A 24,151-nucleotide genomic window follows, 5' to 3' on the forward strand; every position below is an offset into this window, starting at 1 on the left:
CACAGGCACACTCGTCCAATTCTAATGTTACATCTAATGTTCATGGATAGTGGTGAGTGTTTTCAATATTGTAGCACTTACATTATTGCAAATAATCTTTGTGACACCCGCCCACTTCACATATATGAAGTCCTGGTTTGATCTAAATGTAACTTTATTAATGGATGTTGCATGAAACAAACACATTTCACTGCAAAAAAATCTTTGTAATAGACTTTCACGCACCACTCACATCAAGAGAAACAGTATTTAAAACAGTCTGTCGATGAATTATCCAAGGTCATCAGGGCAAGCCTCGCAGAACAGAGCGGTCTCTGTCAGCACCCCCAAAAAGTCGGGGCCCTGGGCCAGAGCCCGCTTTGTTTGCCCTTGCCTTAAAACGTCTCTGCAGTCCACATATCTGCTTGCGTGCTTCCACGGCGGCGGCACGTCTTCGACTAACCCCTCTTTTCTTTTCTCTTTCTCTTTCAGAGCCATGGTGTCGTCATGGAAAGGCATTTATTTCGTGTTCGCGCTCTTCGTGGGAAGTTTCTTCGGCAGCATCTTCATGCTGGGCCCTTTCCTCCCGCTGATGTTGGTGTCTCCCGGCTGGTATCGCTGGATCACCGACCGAGTCGTCGCCACGTGGCTGACCCTCCCAGTGGTAAGGTGGCCAAGCAACCCGTCTGGGCATCGACCGAACCGCGACAGTACCGCATGGACTGTCAGTGTGCTGGCGAAATTGGTACTGCTGCATTCTGCTGTTTAACTCTTTGACTAATGTGAACCTCCCATTAATCATTCCTGAAAGGCGATCACCCCCACCAAATCATTGTTGGTCCCTGTGGACCCCACCGAGTCATTACTGAAATGCAGCCTAAACGATGTCCATGATTTGAACCTCAAAACAATATACAACCATTCATCAAACAGATGCACAAACATGCATGCACATAATGGAATTTGTATTTTAATAAACAAATCTTTTTTAAAAAAATCGACATTTTCATTATAACTGGAAGGTTGGGGGGGTTTCTAATCAAACCGAGCCCACCCATCCATCTTTTAGAACCAGAGCCCACTTTTTAGAACAACAAACTATCGTACCCCCCCCCCCCCCCGCCCCCGCTGCTAGTTTTAATGAACATGAGACGGGCAGTTTTTAGGTCTCGCGACCTATCGATGTGCGCAAGCGCATCGAGCGGAGCAAGAATTCAAGTGGCGAAAACATCTTCAAACCAAAGGGCTTTCAGCCCCGCGGTTTTCATGCTGTTCACGTGAACCACGTGAAAACATGCATGCGCATTCAGGGCCAGCCAGCCCAGCACATCAAAGGGCTTCTCCTCCCCTAATTATTCATGGCCGGCCGCAGGCCGGCCGTACTTTCAGTTTCCCGAAACGGCTTCTCCTCACCTAATTAGGGGAGGAGAAGCCCTTTGATGTGCTTCACACCAATGCGCCTCACAGTCATTCCTCTTGTTTGTATTTGCTTCGGCTGCCATTCTCAGACTCCACGATCTGCTCATGTGACATGGTTGCTTCACAAGACGCTTTACACATTACACTCATCTGCCTGCTGAGTTTTAAACAAGCAAAGCTGGTCCTTCTGTACTTGCAGTTTCACTTCTAATGTGTGTTGTTATTTATCATGATTTTTAGCTGAGGTGTATCACGCTCGTTCATGAGTTTGATCTTTTCATACTGTGAAATGTTTTCTAAGTTGTTTTTGATTGTCTTACCGCTGGAGGTCTCCCTGTGCTACATTTAGCCTCTGACACATGCAACGCCACTCAACCACGCAACGCCACGCAACAACGCAACGCCACTCAACCATGCAACGCCACTCAACCATGCAACGCCACTCAACCATGCAACGCCACTCGCACACGCAACGCCACTCACACACGCAACGCCACTCACACACGCAACGCCACTCACACACGCAACGCCACTCACACACGCAACGCCACTCACACACGCAACGCCACTCACACCCACGCAGCCCCACTTTCAGACACACAACGCCACTCACACCCACGCAAGCCCACTCTCACACACGCAACGCCACACTCACCCATGCAATGCCAATCACACACGCAACGCAAATCACACACGCAACGCCACTCACACACGCAACGCCACTCACCCATGCAACAACACTCACACATGCAACGCCACTCACCCACGCAACGACACTCACTCAAAGCCACTCACGCAGTGCCACTTTCACACACACTGTGCAGTGCACAATAGGTCTCGCAGTAGGAAAGTTGGAGATATTGGTTTTGTAAATGACAAAGCCCTTTAGGTTTTTAACATGCAAAATAAAAATAAAAGGCATTGTTATTTGCAATTGTAATAGCTCCAACTTTCCTACTGCGAGACCTATTGGCAACGCCAGTGCTTGTTTAAATATAACAATAGTATTGCGGGCTATAGCGCATTGGTATTTGCAGACAGCACATTTCCCATTGAAATGGCTGCCACTAAATTTGCACAAACCATTTACTAATAAAACTATATAACGCACAAATGATAACGTGTGGGAATTGGGCTTCAGTGGATAGTTATTATTTGTGCATCACCAAGTTAAGTTACTTTTCTTTAGGGGTTTGTAAACCGCAGTCACCATAAGCAGCCGTTTTCAGAACACGTAGCTTGACATTTGGCTCTGCCTTTAAAGGGCAGCAAATGACAAGTTACATGTAGACTTTGAAGCCACCTGTATGTATTGCTTGGACTTTCACAATTTGGAAACACTGGCCTGTACTATATTCTGTTTGATGGGTTTACTCTGCTTCTACAAATCAGTCTGAGGACACCAACTCCGTTCGTAGCCTCTGATTTCAGATCCCTTTACATTTAGGGGATGTTTTAAAATGGTCGATCTTACACTTGGCTTCTTTATTTATGCACACTTTAATAATCTATTAATCCTATTGATTTATATAAGCAGTCCCGGACCCCCAGAGTAGGTGTCGTGACCCTGGGGTCCCTGGACCATAGGTTAAGAACCACTACTCTTTGCACTTCATTATCCGTTCACCAGCTTGAGCCACCTAGCGGCACATAGTGTCAGCTAAGATTGCATTACCGGAAGGACTTGCACCTTTCGTCCCGCCAGTTTGTAACTTATTCATGGGCACTGAAGGTAATTGTGGTGACGTGCACGGTGTGTCCTCCATGATTCATTAGGTCCTGGGCAGCAATACTCCACTGAGATACCATCTCTGCTTTTTGGCTAAACCCTTCCTTTTAAAACATTTTTGTACATAGAAAGCAGAAGTATGTTTCTAAATCAGTCTGTGGGTGTGTGAGTCTGAGCTGTGTGCAAGAGTAAATAAACAAAACACTTCTCTTTTTCACTGCAGGTTCTCTACTAGAAAATGACAAAAAAAGAAACCATATTACACCAGCTTGCACCATACCCCAAAACCACTGCATACATCCATGGGTTATGTAAAACTTTATTGTTGGGAGACCTGCTGGGCCGTTGCCAGCATAAAAGTACTTTTTGAAGCCCAAAATGTTACCTTCGATCTCCAGTAGAACACATTTACATATTAGCCCAGGAACTTTTTTTTGTGAACAATTTTTTTATTAGCATTTAATTATAAGAACAAATGCATAAGTACATGTATAGCATGTGTCTTGGGCTCTTTTCAAGTTTTTCAAGTTTATTTTATTTGGTTTGATACTCCACTGAGGACCACAAAAGATATGTATAAAATTCAATTCTTACAGTTTTTAAAAGTTCTCATGTTAATACAAAGATAAAAAAGGTTTTAAAAATGTATACAATTTGTAACAAACTAGTTCATTAGGGGGAGTTTTGCAAACAATAATCAGTTCCTTGACAGTGGAAATACTGCATCTGAGATATATAGGAGATAGATGTTTTGCTCTCGCCGCTACTACTTTTGGGTTGGGACATACGAACAGTAGATGCTCTAGGTCCTGCTCTCCGCCATTACAGAAGCTACATATTGGTGACTCACTTAGATGCCATTTTGATGTTAAAGATTGGGTGGGTAGAATGCCCAACCGGAGCAGGATTATTAATCTCCTAGCGCCGTGATTAAGATTGAAATCTATGTAGTTCTGGATTTTCTTAAATATTATTGATTCAGCGAAGGTTTTATAGGAGATTAATTTGGCGCAATGCGACGAGTCCAGTTCAAAACTTAGTCTAGGGGTATAGCATTTTAAGAAGAGTTTCAATTGAGGCGGTGTCCAAGTCAGCAATAGATCAGTACTAATGTTCGCCAGTTTGAGGGCGAAAGACATGTTTTTGTAAAATACGTGCTTCGTAGAATCATTATTGAAAGTCTCTGTTTTAAGCAGGGAGCGGAGTGTGCCTTCCTTTGCATGGAGCAGGTTGTATGCCCACCTGATGATGTTTGCGATGCCTCGAGAGTAAGAGCTCGTAAGCGATAGTTCAAGTCGAAGTGCTTGTACCGGTATACACTGCGCTACTTTTAGCATTTTCCTCAATATTTTTCCTTCTTTTAGATCCAGAAATGTCCACTCTTTTATAGGTATGTATTCCAGGGCATAAGATAAAACTGCAGGGATCTTCACACTGTATACTTTAAGTAGGGAGGAAAAATGTCTATTTCCCGAGGCAGCATATAACCTTAGCAGAGCTCCTGCGTGCACCTCAGATTTTCTTGACAAGTTTAAGTATTGGGGGTTATTTTTTAATGACTTAGTGAAGATCCTTCCCAGATGGGTATACTCCTCAACTTCTTCGATTTTTTTCATCCCCGAGTCTCCAACAATATTTACTACTTTTTTTCTTGCCTGAAAAAGAAACTATTTTTGTTTTGGCTAAATTAGGTAATAGAAAGTTTTCCTTAGTGTACTTAAACATGGCATCCAGATTGTTTTGTAGCCCAAAGGGGGTTAGGTCCATCACTATAATATCGTCCGCATAAAGTAAGGTGTGAACTTTTTGGGCGGCAACCTTTGGTGGAAAGTTTAGCTCTTGCTGTAGATGCTGAGGCAAATCACAGAGATATAAGGAAAACAACAACGGGGCAAGGAGGCACCCTTGCTTGAGTCCGTTGGGAGTTGGAATCGGGTTAGTCAGGCCCTTTTCTCTCCCCATTTGTACTTGGCACCAGGTGTCTGTATGCAGTGCTATTATAATTCGTAATAACTGCTCAGGGATTCCTAATTTCTTTAGTTTCTTCCATAGGGTCTCTCTATCCACTCGGTCAAATGCAGTGGTAAAGTCAATGAATGCTGCATACACAGGCTGGAATTTAATTACCACATATTTATCGAGGATAGTTTGTAACATCGCGATATTGTCTATGACTGAGTGTTTTGGCCTAAAGCCAGCTTGATAGAGCGGAATCAGTCCCTGCGTAAAAGCCAATTTTTTTAGTTGATCAAGTACCTCTGCAGTAAAAATCTTTCCCGTAGCATCCAATAGTGCTATCTGACGATAATTGCCAGGCTGTTGTCTCGGTCCCTTTTTATGTATCGGTATGACGATACTACCCTTCCAGGATTTCGGCAAATTCCCTGTATTTAAGATGAAATTGAAGAGGGGAGATAGCATCTTACTCCAACCCTTTGGGTCAGTCTGAAGGACCTTAATAGGTATTTGGTCGGGGCCGGTGGCTCCTGATGTTCTTGCTTTCCTTATATGCATTTCTACAGAAAAGGAGGACACAGTTCCAAGGGATAAGGTGATTCCTTCGCAGTTCTTTATGGGAGTTATAGGCCTAACATGGTTAATGTTTAATTTGTACAAGTTAGTCAAATATATCTCCCAATCTTTAGGAGGGACTGGGATGGCTTGCAAGGCTTTTTTTGTGCCTATTTCTTTGGCTATTAATGACCAATAAGAACGTTGGTTGTACTGTTTTTCTGCTATTCGCAGGTCGACCCAATTTTTGTCTTGTGTTATATTTTTTTGCCGTTGTTTTTCCCGCTTACGTTGGTTCTTTAATTGTTAATTTCTGCTTGTCTAGAAATAGAGGGATCCAGAAACTGTGTTCTTATTAATTTATTTAAGCTTTTTGCACTTGTGGATGGCCTAATAGTTTTATTTTTGGGTCTAGCTGGTGCAGCTTGTTGCATTTTGTGTTGGAGCGTTTGTTTTAATGTCTCAATTATAGTCTCAAAATTTGTTATTAGGTTGGAAGAATAGATTGCTTGAAGAAACTGCTTTGTATTTAATAGAATGGCGACTTTATTGAGTGTAGTGGAATTCCACTATATCTGCCTTTGGTTTGTCTTTACCGTAACTGTACTGGATTTAAACATGATATGGCTGGTTGGGCATATGGTCGTTGTCCATTGGGTGTGTAGGGCCTGGATGGCATGGTCGCTTCCTCGGACGAAATAAATCTGAAGCTGAAAGACAGACCCATACAATTCCAGGCTGCAGATCATATAATCCAAAATTGATATGGAGTTCGTTCCCTGTCTCGTAAAAGAAGCGGGGATGTCACCTTCAACATTTCCGTTTAGGATAGTTCCATTTAGTAGAGGTAGTGATTGTAGTAATATTTTACCCCTTTTGTCGGCCTTGCTTTTGGTCGGGAACAAAGGCACTGTAATTTCAAGAGCTTCCTCCTTATACCAGCTTGCCCATTTCCGTATTTCTGTATTGGATAGTTTTCCGTTAAGGTCACCCATGATTATAAAAGGGAGATAAGCTTGAGTTTCTATTATTAGCTGGATACTTTCCAAGATTTCAACAAATAGCCTGTCATTTTTTTGTCCAGGGGGTATATATAAGTTAAATAGCAATACGTTTTTTTGCAGCTCTGAAGTGTCTGACCCCAACCTGATCTTGATACATTGGAAGTGGTTAGATTTTGTGGAAATGATTTCTTGGGCCCAATTGTACTCTTCACTTAATAGAATGGCTATACCTCCCTTCGCATGCCCTCGGCATACCTGTTGCGCTGGGATGTCATAGGTAAAATACCCCTCCTGATAAAAACTTTTTGTTGACCAGGTTTCTTGAATTGCCATTATAGCTGGTTGGTTTTTCATAAGTTCCGTCATCTTTTCTGTTTTTTTTCCCTGCTATGTTCCAAGATGATATCTGTAGACCACTGCTAAATTGAGCAATTCTTGTTCCGTGCTTGTTTTTTGTTATTTAAAGTCTCTGCGATCCATGACCAAGACTGATCAATATTTACTGTGTCCTTATCTTTGGAGCTTTGGCTCCAGATTTCTCTCTCCCCGTCTTTTACTGAGATAATTAATTGATCTGCAGAGTCACCTATAAAATTACTTTTTTAATTTTTTTATTTTGCTGATTAAAGGATTTTTGTGAAGATCCCTCAAGCAGATTTCTCGATTTTCCATCTATAGATTTCTGTATTGAGGTTAAATCGTAGCCACATTTATGGAGAGTCTCTTTTTCTTTAAATATAATTCCAGGGAGCACTGGTGACCAAAATTCTACCACGCCAGTTTACGTATTTTCTTTATCCGGAAAGGATACTAAGTCGATGTCTTTCCGTGATAATGTTTGTAGAGAAAAAATACATTGAAGGAGGTTAATAATGCGGCCTCGATTGAGAGGGGCTTCATCTGTTGGAAACAGCTCTGTTATTTGCAGCTGCGTCGATATTAACTCTTCTTGTGGTGGATCTTTTTTTCGGTAATCTTCGGGTCTTTGAAAATGAACTCTTAGTGCAGGGCTTACTGGGTCATAAGGGAAGTCTTTTGCCCTTGGGTTTAACGGATTTTGTTGAAGAATTTTATTATTAGATTTTTCCATCAGGTTTTGATTTGTTTTCTTTAGAGATATAGGAGATTTTATACTTTCTTCGTGAACAAAATGGGTGTCGAGAGGGGTAGTGATCTTCTGAAATTTGAGTTTGTACGATTTTTTCTTTTTGAATCTTCTCAGCGGCTTTCCCCTTTTTTTCTTTCTTTCCACTTGCTTCTTTTTTATATTTTGTAGGTCCTGCACATCCTCACCGTTTAGGTAGGTACTATCCTTTTTGTCTTCTTGGACCATGACAGGATTGGCCATGATAGGTTTATCTTTGTGTTTCCTAAATATAGGATATTGGTTAGACTCGCTATTGGAGTCTTCTTTGAAGAGTTTAGAGAATATACCGTAGTTTTACACTGATTACTTGTTGGTCCTTTACCTGGTTTATTATCAGTTTGTGTTCCCATTTCTCTTTTCATCGTCACTAAGTGGCTAATGCTTTTGATGTCACTTGTTTCTTGTTGACAGTTGTCAGGTGTTCCCTTTACTTTGGTTTGCTCGGTTTGTTCTTTTTTCCTTTTTTGTTCCACTAGAAATTTTAATATTCCTATTTGCGCGTCAAGTGTTTGATCCGAGTTCTCCAAGATATTACCTAGATGGGCGAGGACAGATTCTAAGATTTTTTGCAGAGAAAAAAGAGTTCGATACTGGGGTATTGTTGTTCGTTAAACTGGTGGATTTGAGCATAAATAGGTCTGGGGAATATTCAAGGAGACTCTCTCGGTCAGCGGGTTTTTGTAATGTGCTATTGTGTATAACATCGGGCTCCTCTGGAAGCCCCCGATCTGATACTCCTTTCTTAACGGTTGGTTCACAGTACGTCGAGATATGATCGGGGCTTTGTTGTATATGAGAAGTCCAATGATATTTGGCCAGTTGACTCTATTTCTGGGGGTGAGTCCTCGAGATCTGTTAAGGGGGTTGTTTGGACAGGGTCAGTTGTAATTAGGGTGTGTTCTTTGGGGGTGGCCTGTGCACTTCCCTCTTTATCTTTTCCGTTCTCCTTTATTTCAGCTATTATGGCTGGGTTTGACTGGTTTATTGCTACTAGCCCCTCCGTGGTTAATGATGTGAAGTACTTTCGTATTCCGGGGGTTCCTGTTGTCCTTCCACTTTTCACCGCTTTGTTAGTTGTCTTCCTAATTGCCTCTTCTGTCCCCATTCTTTTCATAAAAATAGTTCTTGATCTCAATTTCTTAAAGGCCATTTCCCTGTACCAGGGCTATTGATAGTATTTTTCCGATTGTAGGTTATCAATTTGGTTGAGACTGTAGAATATTAATTTAGATTGACACTGGCCTGTGGATTTGAGTGAGTTCCTTCCTCTGGCCGCAATACCTGGATTTTGGGTTACTACTCTGTGGTTGCACCGGTTCTTTCAAATTGAGATGAATTTCAGCTAGGCAGGGTCGTTTATGGTTGGCGTTCCAACGAAGTTATTCTTTTAGCGCCAAACTTAGCGGGCACGCCTGGACTCTGCTTAATTCTATTGCACTCCTGTTTTATATTACTACTCCTTGCCTGGTGCACTTAGACAGGCCCACCCCGAGAATTCATCATCAGGGGTCCGCGACGCCTCGACAACTCCGCCACCTCGCTTTCCCAGGCCGTCTACCCCTCACAGGGGGGCAGCTGCCGTCAGGGAGAAAGCATGGATAGTCTTGGGGTTTCGAAGTCGCGGTTGTTACCAAAGTTAATAAGGACTGCCACTGGAGGTAGTTCAAGGGGAGTTCGAGGGGAATGGCAATGCTGGCTGTTATTCGCTGTTGCCCCCTTCCCCGTAGCCCCCGCTTCGCTCTCACCTTAATACTGCAGCTGAATGTCCAAGCTTCGGTACACGGTTCTTGCCTCTGAGTTTACTTGACTCCTCTAGTTCCTGAGTTCCTTGGGCACCTCGCGTAGCTACTTGTGGATGCGGCTTGAATGGTAGCCTGCCAGGATCGTGCCTCGCTATGTGCGCCTTTCTACAGCTTCCTGCATGTAATTCTTTTAAGTATCCTTTGTGGGTGTCGGCCTTACTTCATGGTCCGTTGCTGGTGATGGTGCTTCAATTCGCCTGCTTTTATCTTTTTTTTGGGGGGGAGGCGATATTCAGACTGTTGTGCTGCACTCTACAGCCAAGCCGAGCAACCCTGCTCCTCCTCTTAGTCTGCTCCTGCTCCGTGCACTGTTCAGACTCCGCAGGTTCGTGAGCGGCTCTGCACTGCCGCCCAACCTCCCGGAGCCCGCACCTGCCCGCTCCCGCTCTGCTCCACACTATGCTGCGGGGTTCGGGGGTGCGGGGTACGGGCTGCGAGCTCAAAGGCGACGGCGGACGAGTTGCTGCTGTAGGCGTGCTGCGTGCTGCGTGCTGCGTGCTGCTGCGGGCTGCAGGGGTCCGGGCTACAGTCTGCCAGTTCGGGTTGCCGGTTCGATAGAGGAAATGGGTGGCCCGGTGACCAGGATGGCTTCAACTCTCGGTCTCGGCTTCCTCACCACCAAAACCGCCAAGCCGCCACCGCCACTGCCAAGCCGCCAGCCACCAGGCAACCCTGCTCCCCTCCACTCCGCTCCCCTGCACCGCTCCTCTCGGTAGGCTCACACAGACTCTCTACGACTGCTGCTACTCTGCTTCGACTCTCCAGCGCCACCTTTCGACCTTTCGGATTTTCAGTACTCAGAGATAGGTGCTCAGATGTCTTGGGCTCTTACCTCTGTAAGTATACTACATTTGTAGTATGTTATCACTTCCTGGGTGAATACATTGGTATTGCAGTTACGACATGTCAGGCTGGTGTTTTACAATACAACATTTAGATAGACCTGTATTATATGATCATATCGGTCTCCCCAACGCTCCCAGATGGATGTACGACTCCAGTAATTCCGGAATAGAGTGCAGTGTCTTGGGGCCTTCCAGTGAACATCAGTTACCGGCGTAAATAGATTTGATAAAACTATGGAATTTGATGGCCCGAACAATAGAAGATATTGCATCAAACAAAACATAAATTGCCTTACTAAATTTGTGGTATATATTGTAAGGTGCAAATGCATGAAACAATATGTCGGGAGCACTATACGGTGTTTAAAGGACTGCATAAGTGAACATGCTAGGGCAATAAAACAAGGGGATGCAAGATACCCCATGGCTATACATGCAATGTCTTGTGCAAAGCAGGGTGCTTACAAACAATTCAACTTCTTTGGGATACAAGTAGTTATGCCAGATAAAAGAGGTGGAAACAGAGAGTTAGCCTTGCGCAGAGCAAAAGCAACCTGGATAATGCGCTTCGATGCGGTACAGCAGGGCTTGAATTCTGATCGAGAGCTGCAATTTTTCTTGGGTGACTAATGAATGTCATATACTGTGTAATCTCCAAGTTATATTGATATGAGGATACTCAGCCACTAAGTGGAAATTGTAACATCCGCTTACAAAGATAATGTATTCTGATCAGTATGTATATACGATGAAATGAAACCTAGAATGTGCAGTAGCATTATAGTGACTGTATAACAACTTGATGAAGTCACATGGTTAAAGCAAGTGGGCACTTTGGCATCACACGATTAGAATGTTTTCAACCACGCATTCTTCCTTAGCTCACCACACATCTAATAATATTTAAACTTTCCCCTTCTTTATAATCTCCTTATTCCTACCTTTCCTTTATTTCCCTATGCTACCATTTTCTGATAAACCCACTTTTGTGCATAATCTCATCAGTGAGGTCATAACAGTTAATAATTTCTCTTTCCCTTTCCTTATAATGAGCCCTTTGGCTCTTGACTTTCATGAATTAATTTTCCACGTGATCTTAGAAGTGGACACTGTCAATCGCATCAACTTGAAATTACGAATACCTGGTAAACTAGAATATTGGCGCATTTTCTAATCAGGCAACTAAGAACGAATTATATTGTAAACAGTCTAAAACCCTGACTGTTTACAACGGCAGGGGTATCTTTAGACACGGTATGTAACAGCGTTTATCCCCTTCCGGTTGGCCAAGCATGCCATTTCCGGTGTGGGGTGAGCGTTCTAGCTCTTATTGTTACTAAAGGAAGCGTGGAGTGCACTTCCGCACTCACACGCGAGGACGCTACCGGCAGCGGTACTGGAGCTGCGGCGTCCGTTTCTGAACTAGACCTTGCACACACACAAGGTAAGGAGGATTCTTAACGCGGGGATACGATGGACCGTGAATAAGAATAGCTATGGTCGGCCTGTGTTCATAACCTTTTTTAAATTAGGTATTTTATTTATCGGGGATACATTTTCTAAATTCGGGCATAGCGACAATATATAATGAGCTTGTTTGAAATAAGACCGATCTAGCAATCAGGAATAACTGACTGTGAACGTAAAGTCTAAATCATGCTCCAAGTCATGATACCTTCATATGACAGTAACGAAAGTTACGTATTTCTGCTCATCGGCTTATTTTACCATGAGTAATGCATTGAGGCATCAAATAAAGTTCAACCAATGTACCAACTTGAAACATAATTCTACTCCTAGGCTTAATAAGCCACGAGAATTCTATCGAGTTATTTAATTTAACCCTGTGGTATTTATATGACTCTCTCAGTGAAGTAGTGTGGCTCACTGGTTAGAGGCGGCAGACCCGAGAGCAGAGGACGGCCTGGGACCAGGGTTCGATTCCCGACGCGGCAGGTTTCTGGACCAGGGTCGGCGGACTCGATAATTCTCTCGCCTCGGTGCCCACTCTGATCAGCGATCACACTCGGCAACTCTGGGCACTAGCTTGCCTCATCTTCACTAACGGCCCCACCAGACCGCCGGGGATGCCTGGTCTCACCCTGGAGCTACCCATTAAGGGACCATCTCTCAGGGAAGCCAGGAAGGGTTTCGCAGCGGTCGAATCGCGGAGGTACCCCTTCGGGAGTGATTCCAGCGCTATATAAGCACACAATTAATTAATTAAATTATGAATACAATATACCTTGGTATAATCTTAAGGGAATAGCAGTAATAACAATAGCGAAATCCTTCTCCCCTTTTAGTGCCTTACAACATTGAAACATCGATACTGATTTTAGCCAGCTGGATATTAAGCGGTGTTAATCTTTTTATACGTCTGAACCTGGCAGCCGGGACGGAAGTACAACCGGCGGAGAGGTGAGACTCTCCTTTTAGATAATGAGGAAAATCTTTAGATCATGTTCATACATGTATTGTATAAACGGTATACTTACGTGGGCATTATATTGTTGATACCCCCTACAGCAAACAAACTTGTTGCAACAGTTATTGAAATATCGCTGCCCATTTGTGTAAGAGCACATTTGTGCTGGACTTATTAGCATGTGGCTTTTATTCTTTCTCTCTGATGCTCAACTCTAAGTGTGGATTTTCTTTTTGGGTGTCCACGGGGTCACGGACAAATTCAGGTGGACTATGTTCAATGTACATCAATTAGCTTGATTACAGCAACCACCATCGTGCATGTTAACTACATTAATAAACTGTTAAAGTAGTTCACCTTGGGTGGGATATAATGGCGTTTCTATAGGCCAGGTCTTAAGAACCTGTCACAAACACCCCTCTCCATGTTGCACTACTGTTTGACAAAAATCATCACACATTTTACTGAGATAAATGAATTTATAACTTATGTAGTGTTGGTACATGTATGTAACATGTAGCCATTGTACATTTTAGAGCCCTGACGAAGTCGAGGGTATACCACCCTGACGAAACACGTGTTGGCTGGGCGTTGCAAATTAAAATTGAAGATCACAGCAATCAAGACTAAATCAACATTCTTTGTCTCTGAATTGTTTTGCGTGTAACTCAACTGTCGATATTGTACAGTTTAATAATTGACGTGTGCACAGATCCCATGTTTTGTTTTCATCTGTTCGTTTGGTACGCTGCCGGCTCTCCTCCGCTGCTCCTTATTCATACATATCCACCTTCCATTTAGCCAAAGAAGGGGCCATAGAGTGTGTCCAGTGTATAGTGATACATCGTTTCGCCAACACTAGCCCCAGTAGAACAAATTAACACTGCATATGGGGCTTTGTTTTGGAGGACGGTAAAACTCTTAAAAGGCAATGCTTGATTGATGTCTCGACTGGGATTCTGTAACATCTCGCAATAATTCCAGGATCACAGTCCAGTAAGTCCAGAGATGAGGACAGTCCCAGGTCATATGTGTAAAATGAGCCGGCCCAGCTTCATATTGGGGACCTGCTGAAGTATCAGTTGGAATGGGGTCAGGTAGGTGCGGTGCAGGTAGTGAAATTGGGCTGTTCAAAACGAGCATTGCTAGCCACTTCCTGAACCTGTGCGAATGCCCTTTTCCACTCCCCCTCTGTAAGAGGTGTCCGCAGGTCCTCCAACCATCTACTCTGGACCCTTGAGACATCCTCCCTAGTGTCTGTCTTCAGGTCTTTATAGAGCCAAGAGATCAATCCCCTGAAGGAACCCGCGTCCATAATAGTCATCAGGGCGTGAGATTCCTCAGGCTCCTTAGGAAAAGCAGTCCATATGTCTTGCGCAGTGCATGTTAGTTTTGCGTATTGTAGAAAATGGCCTTCGGGTACTTGATAACACTCTCATGTCCGCAAAGGAGAGAAAAGTTCTAATGAGGTATAGTTCGCTGCCGTCACACAGCCACTGTCAAATCATCCGGTCAAGTTCATCACTGTCATTGTGTCGGAAGCTGTGAAGCCATTTTAGGGGGAGTGACCAGGCATATGGGGCCCTTCTCAGTAGAAGAGTGACAGAGGCAACTTGATGGACCACAAATGGACAATCCAGGGGGGTCCGGGTGCACATCATAAGATATTTTGTAAGGTCTGCCTCTCCGCCCCAACCAGCCAAAAAGTTTATTCTCTGTATTTGGCCACTCAGCACTCCACTGTGCCGCAGATTGAAGGAGCCCAGCAAACTAATAAAGGTGAAAGTCTGGAATGCATAGGCCTCCCGGTCCATGTCCAACTCTAATATCTCCAGCTTCACCCTGCTGCGTTTCCCGGCCCACACTATGGAGACGAAAACGCTGGGTAGGGTGGTAGAGTTAGACTGAAAACTCTACCCATATGATGTACTATGCTATGCGTCGATTGATAATTTTAACCACTCTGAATGTGCTTAAATGACCATGTCCTTCACAGCAAGTACATTGGTATAAGCATTGCTTTATTTTTTAAAGAATCTTTTTTTTATATATTTTGCAAATAGTGTTTTCAAATTTATCACAAAAAATCATAGTGACAATTCCAAAGAGAACAGGTCCCATTACTCATTCATCACTCACGACATACATACAGTATCACACGCAGACATCCTTACTCCTACATTAAAATGACTAACCGTACTACTAGTAATGTGTTAAAACATTCAAATTCCCATATATGAAGGTTGGGTAAGATTAAACAATTCATAAAGGGAACTTCATTCAGGCGCCAACATGCGTTTTGGTGAAACACCCATGAACTTGGTATCACCTTCTTCAGGGCACTAATTATGGAAAAGTAGAAGAATAGGCAATGTGGACCTGTCGAAGGCGTGGTGTGATGATACTCAAAAACAAATGTGCGGAGGGTCAAGAGGGGAAATAATGTAACGACCTGTCAACTCATGCCCCTTACAACAACGTGAAAAACACAAAGAGAGAAGACCAGGTCAAAGATGGTGTAGTGTCCTGGATAGTGTGCGGCAATCACACGGGCACATGTGTGAAAAAGAGTAAAGAGTCCTACTGGGCTATAGAAGTCCCATCAGACCACCCATATGGCGGCATATCATCATATGGGGATCAGTAATCGCTCCAAACGTCGCCTGAACCATCTCATGGCGGTGCATAAGTGAAGAGCGACAAATATAGCCACAGTAGTGCTCAAAAATTATAATATAGAAAATTGTGGAAAAAAGTGCAGTGCTAAAAAGGTGCTAACTAAAATTGGCTACCTAGATTAGAGAAATTGCTAATAATAATTAGTCTAGGTGTCAAGATTAAAAACACGCCTAGTAGTGGGTAAATAGAACTACATTGTGGCGCTGTGCAAGTGGTCGACTAGTTTCAGCTAACAGGAGTATTGCTCCAGCTTTCATCAGGACCTTTGAAAAAATGTATATGATAAGCTACTGCAACACAGTTTAGGGGGTGTATACACATGTAAGAGAAAATAAGTTGTAACAATAACATGTGATATACTCAAGAAAATCATGTCTCCCCCTCACAACTTGGAACCCCAGTGTCCACTGATCACAGGAAAAGATCTTCTTCCTGTCAAAAAACAAAGAAAAAATACACTGTATTCATTTACACACATGAAACCATACAAAAAACCACACACACCTCCAAGACAGGGAACACCTGCAAGAACAATTTGCGTTCTGCCTAACATTTAAGCATATTAGCTTCATCACTGAGAGGCATTTCCTCGTAGTGATACTCACCCAGCTTTGTGTGGGTGAAGACCTCACCTCGCCCGGCAACTGCTCGGGAAGTAGAGGCCCCGCTCTGGTGTGTAAAAGAAAAGGACACAGCGCACACGTCTTCTATGTCCAGCCGAATCGCTATACACACACTAACCCAATAAAAGTGTGACAGACTCCTGTCTAACCCGCCAAAGAGCTCCCTCCGTCACTCTACCACCATCAGTTTTATGGTGGAATAATGCCCTAAGGTGGAAACCTTATACTAATGCAGTATAAAGTACTGGATGCCTGTGGTAACTAGTTGCCCTGAGAGGGAAAACTGAAATCAGAATAATACCTTTAGCAGACATATGTTCACCAATGACCGATACTGTGCTCAACTCAGGGTGCTTTGTTGTATCAGAGCCAAAAAACCACAAAGTCTGAGGGCTTCGTCTGAGTGGTGTTGTAAGCACCAGAATGGGTAGCTACAGTAGGAACCTGAGAGACCAGTATAAAAACCTTGCTATAGACAGTATAGAAACCACTTACTATCGGTACTTTTCCAAAAAGAGAGAGAGCGCTGCAAAATAATCTACATTAGCCCTCTAAGCTTACCTATCCGTCGGTACCTCGCGTTTGAATCCGAGCGGAAGGGGAGGCACAGATAGGTTCAGCTGATTCGTTTATAAATTCAAGCTGAAGCGCTTGTCAGCCAATACAGGCATGGAACGTGGCCATGTGGTCACAAATTGAGTCTAAATGAAAGCGCCTATGAGTGAGCAAGATACTCACTTCTGTAAGTAAAAGGCGAGTAGATTGAGAGACGGGCGGACCCATTTTGCGAGTGCTGGCACTGATCTAGGCGCGCATGTGCGGGAGTGTCTAAAAGAAACTCTATTCCCTCGCGCATGCGCGGAACCAGATGGAGACGTCCTAAGAGTTAAAGTGAAGATATACGGTTCCATGGTGCTCAAAGTTCTATATTATGCCTATGTTAGAGGAGGGAGCAAGATTATGCCTCTAAATTTTATGATCAACTGTCAGTGAAACATCACTGTATACAAAATGGAAAATAGATCGACAGTATCGGGGCAGTGTAATGCATAAGGCAGTACTGTAGACGGTGAGATAAGACTACCAGTGCAATACAGATATATCTAATATAAGCAAGGTGTACACTTAAAATCAAAGGAGTGTTGGATTGCAGCATGATAACATAGTGTAGTGCCACGGCACTTACACAAAAGGAGAGAGAGCTAGCTGAGGACAGCTATTGGAACGGAAGGAGCCGGGGGCGGCGGGCGGAAGGAGTCAAACACAATTAGACTGGGTGAGCTGAATGATGTAAACAAAGGATAGGTTTACATCTGAAGTGAGTATCTTGCTCACTCATAGGCGCTTTCATTTAGACTCAATTTGTGACCACGTGGCCACGTTCCATGCCTGTATTGGCTGACGAGCGCTTCAGCTTGAATTTATAAACGAATCAGCTGGACCTATCTGTGCCTCAGTAAATACTTGTAAATGAAGATACCATGGAAGATTGAATGTATTTATCGCGTTTACAGACTATCTTCAGTTACATGCAGCATTCGTAGTGTGTAAAAAAGCATGGCCACTGTGATCCTGAGCGCCGTGGTGGCGGAGTCAAAGGTGGATACAAAAACAAATAGTCTACAAGTATTTCGTAGTTTTTTTTTCTCTTTTAGACAACTGCATATACAATAATGCACACACACATTAAATGAAAAATAAATATAAATTAAACTAATCAGTGGGAGATGCAGATTGGATAGAGGATCTCATTATTTAGAATGAATATGAACGCAGTCTACCTTTTAGTGAAGCCAAGAGAGGTAGCCGCTCCATAGAGTTCATGGGAGGGATTACTAGACTCGACTATATAAGAGGCGTGGATACAACATCCGAAGTCTGCCCTTCCCCTTGAGGGACTAAGGTACCCGCCTAGGAGTAAGTTGAGCGGGTTGCTATACGTTTTGATCTATTCTCGTCGTATTGCAGGTTCCACGAACTAGATCATAACCAGTAGAGTTTGTTCCCCCTTCCTACTTCTAAAAACACTGAGGTCCTGGGCAGACCTAACTACATTCCACTACATGGCAAGTTGTACACATGAGTGATTTCGAATCTGTCAATCGATGGACCGAGTTGTGGTGGGGCAGGAGGGGGTTGCTCTATGTTGACTGTTTGATATTTATTCCTTGGATATTACCAATGTCCGTACCGATGATCAGGGATGTGAGTATAATCCGGAAATGTCAAAGATTTAGTATCGATCCAGCAGCCCAGGTGTGTTCACTAATGTACATGGCATGTCCACTTATGGTAATGCGCTCCTTATTATTTTATTATTGAAAAATCAAACTTTGTTGCAAAAAATCAGTGGGAGATGGACTCTTTTACGTTATGAAACCCTTACACACAAGTGTTCCAGACATTGTATCTTCCTTTGATACCGTTTAATTGTGGCTGCAGGTATGATCCACCGTCATCCATTCATATTTGCTTTGGATAAACCTGTGAGTAACTGTTACCTTTCTTGAAGGTTACTTACATTCAGTACAATAGACTGCTCAATGCTGCACCATTACAAAAAAATACAAAAAAAAAAACCTTTCTCCTGGATCTTTATCCAGAAATGATCAGGACTAAATCGAATGGAGCTCGTGCTCGAGTGAAATACTGAACAAAGAATGTGTTCTGAGCAAGTTTCTTAGACGTGAGATGTGTTTTATGCTGATGTGCTCTTACTTATTGAAGGACAGGACGAGTACCACTCTGTTCCTGAGAAAGCTGGGAAAAGGTGGTCCTTGGGTGCCACAGCGACATAAGGCAACTACTCGCTGGTCAGCAGCACATGCTCTCCCCTAGTTCTTAATGGCGTTGTTGAGCGCTGCTCCAGGCATATTTCCAGAATAACTTCTGACTGATTTGTTTCTGTTTACTGTGTCTGTGTAAATGTATCTTTTGGGGGGATCCGGTCCTCTTGGACCTACGTTGGACACCTCAGCTTTATGAAATGTGACCCTGAACGTTTCAGCCTCTCCTAGAATGCTAACTTGGGAATGATGTCTTCACCAGGCCCTCCTGGAGATGGTGTTTGGTGCCAAGGTGGTAATAACTGGCGACGGTTTCATCCCCGGAGAAAGAAGCGTCATCATCATGAACCACCGGACCAGGCTGGACTGGATGTTCCTCTGGAACTGCCTCCTGCGCTACAGCTACCTCAGACTGGAGAAGATCTGCCTCAAAGCCAGCCTCAAAGCCGTGCCGGGTTTTGGTAGGTTTGTGGGTTTTTTTACTTCATGGGAAAAGTTGAATTCATTTTAAACAAGCTTCTCTGGCCATAGTGAAATGACTGATTGCTGAATTCCATGTCTTGCTAAGATTTCTTGGGCGGATGCAGTTGTTAACCTTCAGTGTGCATTCCTCGGCACATCATAACAAAAGGGTCCATTTGGGCTGCAGTGTTGTTCCCAGGCTGCTGAGCAGGCGTTGTGTAGTGTAAGCAGGTCCCACGGAAATGGAACCCAGGTGCCCCAAGTACATACACAGGATGTGAAGTAAGATCTTTATAGCTTCCCCCGGATGTCATTCTCACGTTGACGAAGGCCAGGAATGGCGCTGCGCCAGGGAGCTCGTGTGTACAGCAACGCAAGGCATGCTGGGGCCTGGCGCCTGCACTGCCAATGGGAGAGCTTCTGAGTGCGCAAAGCCAGCGTTTGGGGACGGTTTGGCATTATTTGTGTGTGCCTGTTGCTTCTGCCACCAAGGGTGGCGCCGCGGTACCCGGACACTAATTAAGGGGCACGGCCCGTCATAAGGAGAGTGACCGCACCACCAACCTCTGGATGCCGGGTTTCCGGTAACGTACAGCCCGTTGAAGAGAGTACACCCGACCACTATCTCGAGGAAGGCCCTGCCTGTGCTGTTGCCCCCTCACGAAGGGTTTCGTGTATTTCCTGCATCCTGACTGTCCTACACAAAGAAATGACTTTGAGTAGTACCATATTGGTAAATGCACCTGGCCCCTACGTCTTTATCCATCTATTTCAAAACAGAGCGTTTCGTTTGCCAGAAACTTCAAATTACTTTAATGATTTCTTTTATTGATACTGTAGTTCGTTCTTTATTGTGAGAATGTGACTTTATTCACACCGCATGCACAGAGGCAATGCGAGATTCCACAGCCACATCTGGTTCAATGCAGCAGTACTTCCCTCCGGAACACCTGTTCAGCAGTGCGCCCCTCCCCCTCGTACACAAACCCAGAGGCCCACGAAGTTGCAACGCACATTCTTTCCTCCACTCAGCCTTTCTCCATGCATCTGATTCTCTCTCTCACATGCACACTTGCTGAAGTACACGCGCAGCAGCAGTGCACGGCTTCCCTCTCATACAAAGAACTGTGAAACTACAAGCAGCAGGCACACATTTTTGTCTGCTTATATAGAAAAGATTTTACTGAGCTTCACGATGATTCAACACAGGCAGGGCCGGTTCTAGGATTTGCGAGGCCCTGGGCTAAAAGGGAACGTGCGCTCCCCCCTCTAATTTACATAAGTGGCCCCTTGCAAGGAGAACATTCACAGACACTGTGGGGGCCCCATTGTCCAGCATTTTGGCGCCCCCACAGTTTTAACTTCTACTCCACAAGCATTTCTCACACCTTCATAGGTGTGAGAATTGATTGTGGTCTAAAAGTTAAAACTGTGGGTGCGCCAAAATTCTGGACAATGGGCCCCCCACAGTGTCTGTAAATGGTCTCCTTGCAATTGAGGGAGCGTCTCCGTCTCCCTCCCCTATGCCTCCTGACACCATCCATGAGAGGCCCAGGAAGGGGGCCCCCTCCAGTGGACCTTAATTGCAGGCGACACCTTTCTTTGTGATAGATCGCCAGGGAAACAAAAGGACACATCACCAGTGCGTGGCCCCATGCTGGTGGGCTGAGTGCGAGGCCCTGTGCGGCCGCCCACGCTGCCCACGCCTAGCGCCGGCCCTGAACACAGGTACAAGGGTGCAAGCGCCTGGGTACCCGCACAAGTGACAAGCAGCGCTCTACAAATCCACCTTATATTACATTATAACTTCACTGTAATACACAGAGCAGTAACTGCATAGCAGTGCATTCATACACACACAAACACACCCCCCACCCCCACCCTAACAGTACTGTCCTAACTACACAGCACCGTAACAGGGCACACAGAAGCAGTTTAATCTTCCTTTGGTGTGTATGTGTTTGAGATGTGTGTATATGACAGATGGTGTGTGCATGAAGTGTGAGTGTATCGGGCACTAGAGGCTGTGTGTTTCATGCGAGATGGTGTGTATTCCAAAATGCTGTGTGTTGTGGTGGTGTGTGATGCTTTGTTGTTGTCATGGTAACTCTGAATGACCGGTTACTTACCGGTAATAAATTACTCCGAGTCGTATCGTAGACCTCCCCGTCTCAGTCATTACCATATGAGTAATAACTCCTCCCCAGAACTTCCAAACATAAACTCCCTAGCCCATCACTACCCTCCAGGCCACTCCCACATCCTGTGGCATATACCCCTTGTCTAATGTAAGCACATCCTGTACCCCCAAGCACAAGAAGCCGAACTGAGAGGGAGGTATGGGAACCCGGACTGTGGCGGGGAGATCTACGGCTCTGAGTAACGAATATTACAGGTAAGTAACCGGTCATTACCTCCTCGTCAGATCTCCCAGTCAGTCCCGGTGCCCTTCGACTCTCAAGTCCTATGCTAGGCCTTGGGTGTCTTTTCAGGGTTGGTGTACAGCTCGGGGTTAGTCTGCTTTGGAGGTGTAACCCATGCGTATCTTGGATTTCCTGAAGGATGGATTCAACTTGGGTCTGTCTTTGTCCTCCATGCTCAGTGGGCGGCTGTGAGGGCTTTTAGGGGTTCGGACTGTGAGCCTGTGGTTCCGTTGGTGTCTTGATTGTTGCAGAGTTGTTTCCTCTAGAAGCCTATAGTTAAATCCTTTGCACCTATTTGGGATCTTCCATTGGTACTGAGGGCCTTGCAGGTGGCTCCCTTTGAGCCTCTGGGTGAGGTGTCTCTGCGTCTTTTGACGATCAAGGTGGTTTTTCTTGTCGCTATTACCTCGGCCCAGAGGGTTGGGGAGTTGGGCTCCTTGCTTTGTTTAGAGGCCTTTTTTGCGTTTTTTTTCTTCGGATCGAGTTGTTCTACAGCCTGATCCTTCCTTTGTGCCCAAGGTTCCTTCCTCGTTTCCCTGCTTGGAGGATCTGGTTTTGCCCGTGTTCTGTCCGGATCCTCTTTCGGAGGATGAGGTGCGGCTGCACTGTTTGGACGTTAAGCGGGCTCTTGAGGTGTACTTGGTACCTACTAAGCCTTTTCGTAAGTTGGATTAGCTTTTTGTGACCTTTGGACTGACTGGTCAGGGTCTGAAGCCTTCTGGGGCTAGTCTGTCATTGGCTGAGGTGGGCTGTGGGGGCAGCATATGATGCTTGTGGCGTCCTGGTGCCTGGGTCGGTGCAGGGGAGGTTGACTCTGGTGTGGCTGCTTCCTGGGCTTTTTTGAGGGGGCATCAATGGCTGAGATCTGCCAAGCAGCTACTTGGAGTTCGCCTCACACCATTATCGTTTGGTGGTGGGTGGGACAGGGTTGGCTGGCTTTGGTGACGCTGTATTGCGTTCTATTCAGGTGCTGTGACTTTTTGCTGGTGTTAATAAAGTTTGTTTCGTGCACTCTGTTGAAGCTGATTCCTGCTTTGGTATCTGCTCATATGGTAATGACTGTGACGGGGAGGTCTGACAAGGAGGTAATGTCTGTGGTGGTGCATGAGAAAAGGGGCCACAACAGGTCTGGTGTGATGCAGATTGTGCTACCAGCAGGGCGACAATATCCGATTGCCACTGAGGAAAGGGAGCAGAATGTGACCCATGCAAGGGGGATAGAAGCAGCAGGGAAGAGCACTTGCAAGCTCTCCCATCCCTGAACTTTTCTGTGAACATCACTTCTGACCTCATTCTCAAAATCCAAGGATGATGGACAGGAAAAGCTGAGGCCCTGCATTGAAGGCCAATGAGTGGCTGCTGTTTCCCTGAGGGCAATGCACCCACTTGCATCAAGCACATCCGTATGCCCACAATGCACCCAGTGTGAGACCCTCATACTTAAAAAGAAGTGGAAACACTTCTCTTGCAGGGATATGTCATCCATGCAGCCTCTTCCTGGACTATAGCCCATTTCTTGGAATACCACTTCCATACATTTCCACAAGTGGCACTAAACGCCATTATACACCAGCACTTCAAGTAGGAGCCGGAGGAAATTAGAGATGTGTGTGGCGTGCAGGCACTTATTACTATGCAGGATGGCCTTTCTATTTGTTTTAATTTGATGCAAATCTCGTCCACGTGGCCTATGACCACTGCAAGGAGCTTGCACGGTGGATAATAATGGAAATAAACTTATATATGTGCAGCAGCGAAGAGTATTGTGCCTTCTGTTCTTCCTGGTCTTCTGAAAGACGGAAGATGGGTAACTTCCAGGAACAGAGTTCTTAATCATTTAGAAATGCAGACTCCCCAAGGTTTACTGCAAGGAGAATCTAGAGTTTTGAGCGCCACTGAGGCTGCCATTTTGTTTAACTCACTATTATGCCACTCCTCAGAGCCTGTAAAACTCTAACAAGTCTGTTATTTATTGAATTAATGTTATGGTTTAAAGTGATTTTGGATTGAGAGTGCCAGTGTGAATTGGGCCTTGGTGAGGCGAGGTGTCTCCAATGGCTGAGATCTTGGAACTGATTCAATGTCGCATAGGACAGTGCATAATGGAGCTACTAATATAAGTAGTCAGCCCATTTTTCGAACCGTTGTTAGGGGAAAGCAAGTGTCTCCTATAAACGAAGATAGGCGCATTGAATGTTTAATTATTTTTCTAGCAATATTATTTGGTGCTTAATTCACAACCCCACTGCTTGCCAAAGTCAGAAACGTATCCCTGTGGCAGTTCTTTCTAAGTTTGGGGTACATTTCCATTGTT

General features: G+C 44.7%; 1 protein-coding gene across 3 annotated transcripts in view; it reads left to right on the forward strand.

The window, feature by feature from the left end:
* Positions 1–24,151, forward strand: part of LCLAT1 (lysocardiolipin acyltransferase 1) — a 554,842-nt gene that overhangs the window by 391,968 nt on the left and 138,723 nt on the right. For all 3 annotated transcript variants that reach the window (XM_086927978.1, XM_086927975.1, XM_086927976.1), the window contains 2 exons: positions 472–643; positions 19,215–19,413. In XM_086927978.1, coding sequence (XP_086784104.1) covers positions 476–643; positions 19,215–19,413 — 367 coding nt within the window. In that variant the 5' untranslated portion in view covers positions 472–475. The remainder of the gene's footprint in view (positions 1–471; positions 644–19,214; positions 19,414–24,151) is intronic.

Source organism: Lissotriton vulgaris, chromosome 6, assembly GCF_964263255.1.
Source record: "Lissotriton vulgaris chromosome 6, aLisVul1.2, whole genome shotgun sequence".
Classification (NCBI taxonomy): Eukaryota; Metazoa; Chordata; class Amphibia; order Caudata; family Salamandridae; genus Lissotriton; species Lissotriton vulgaris.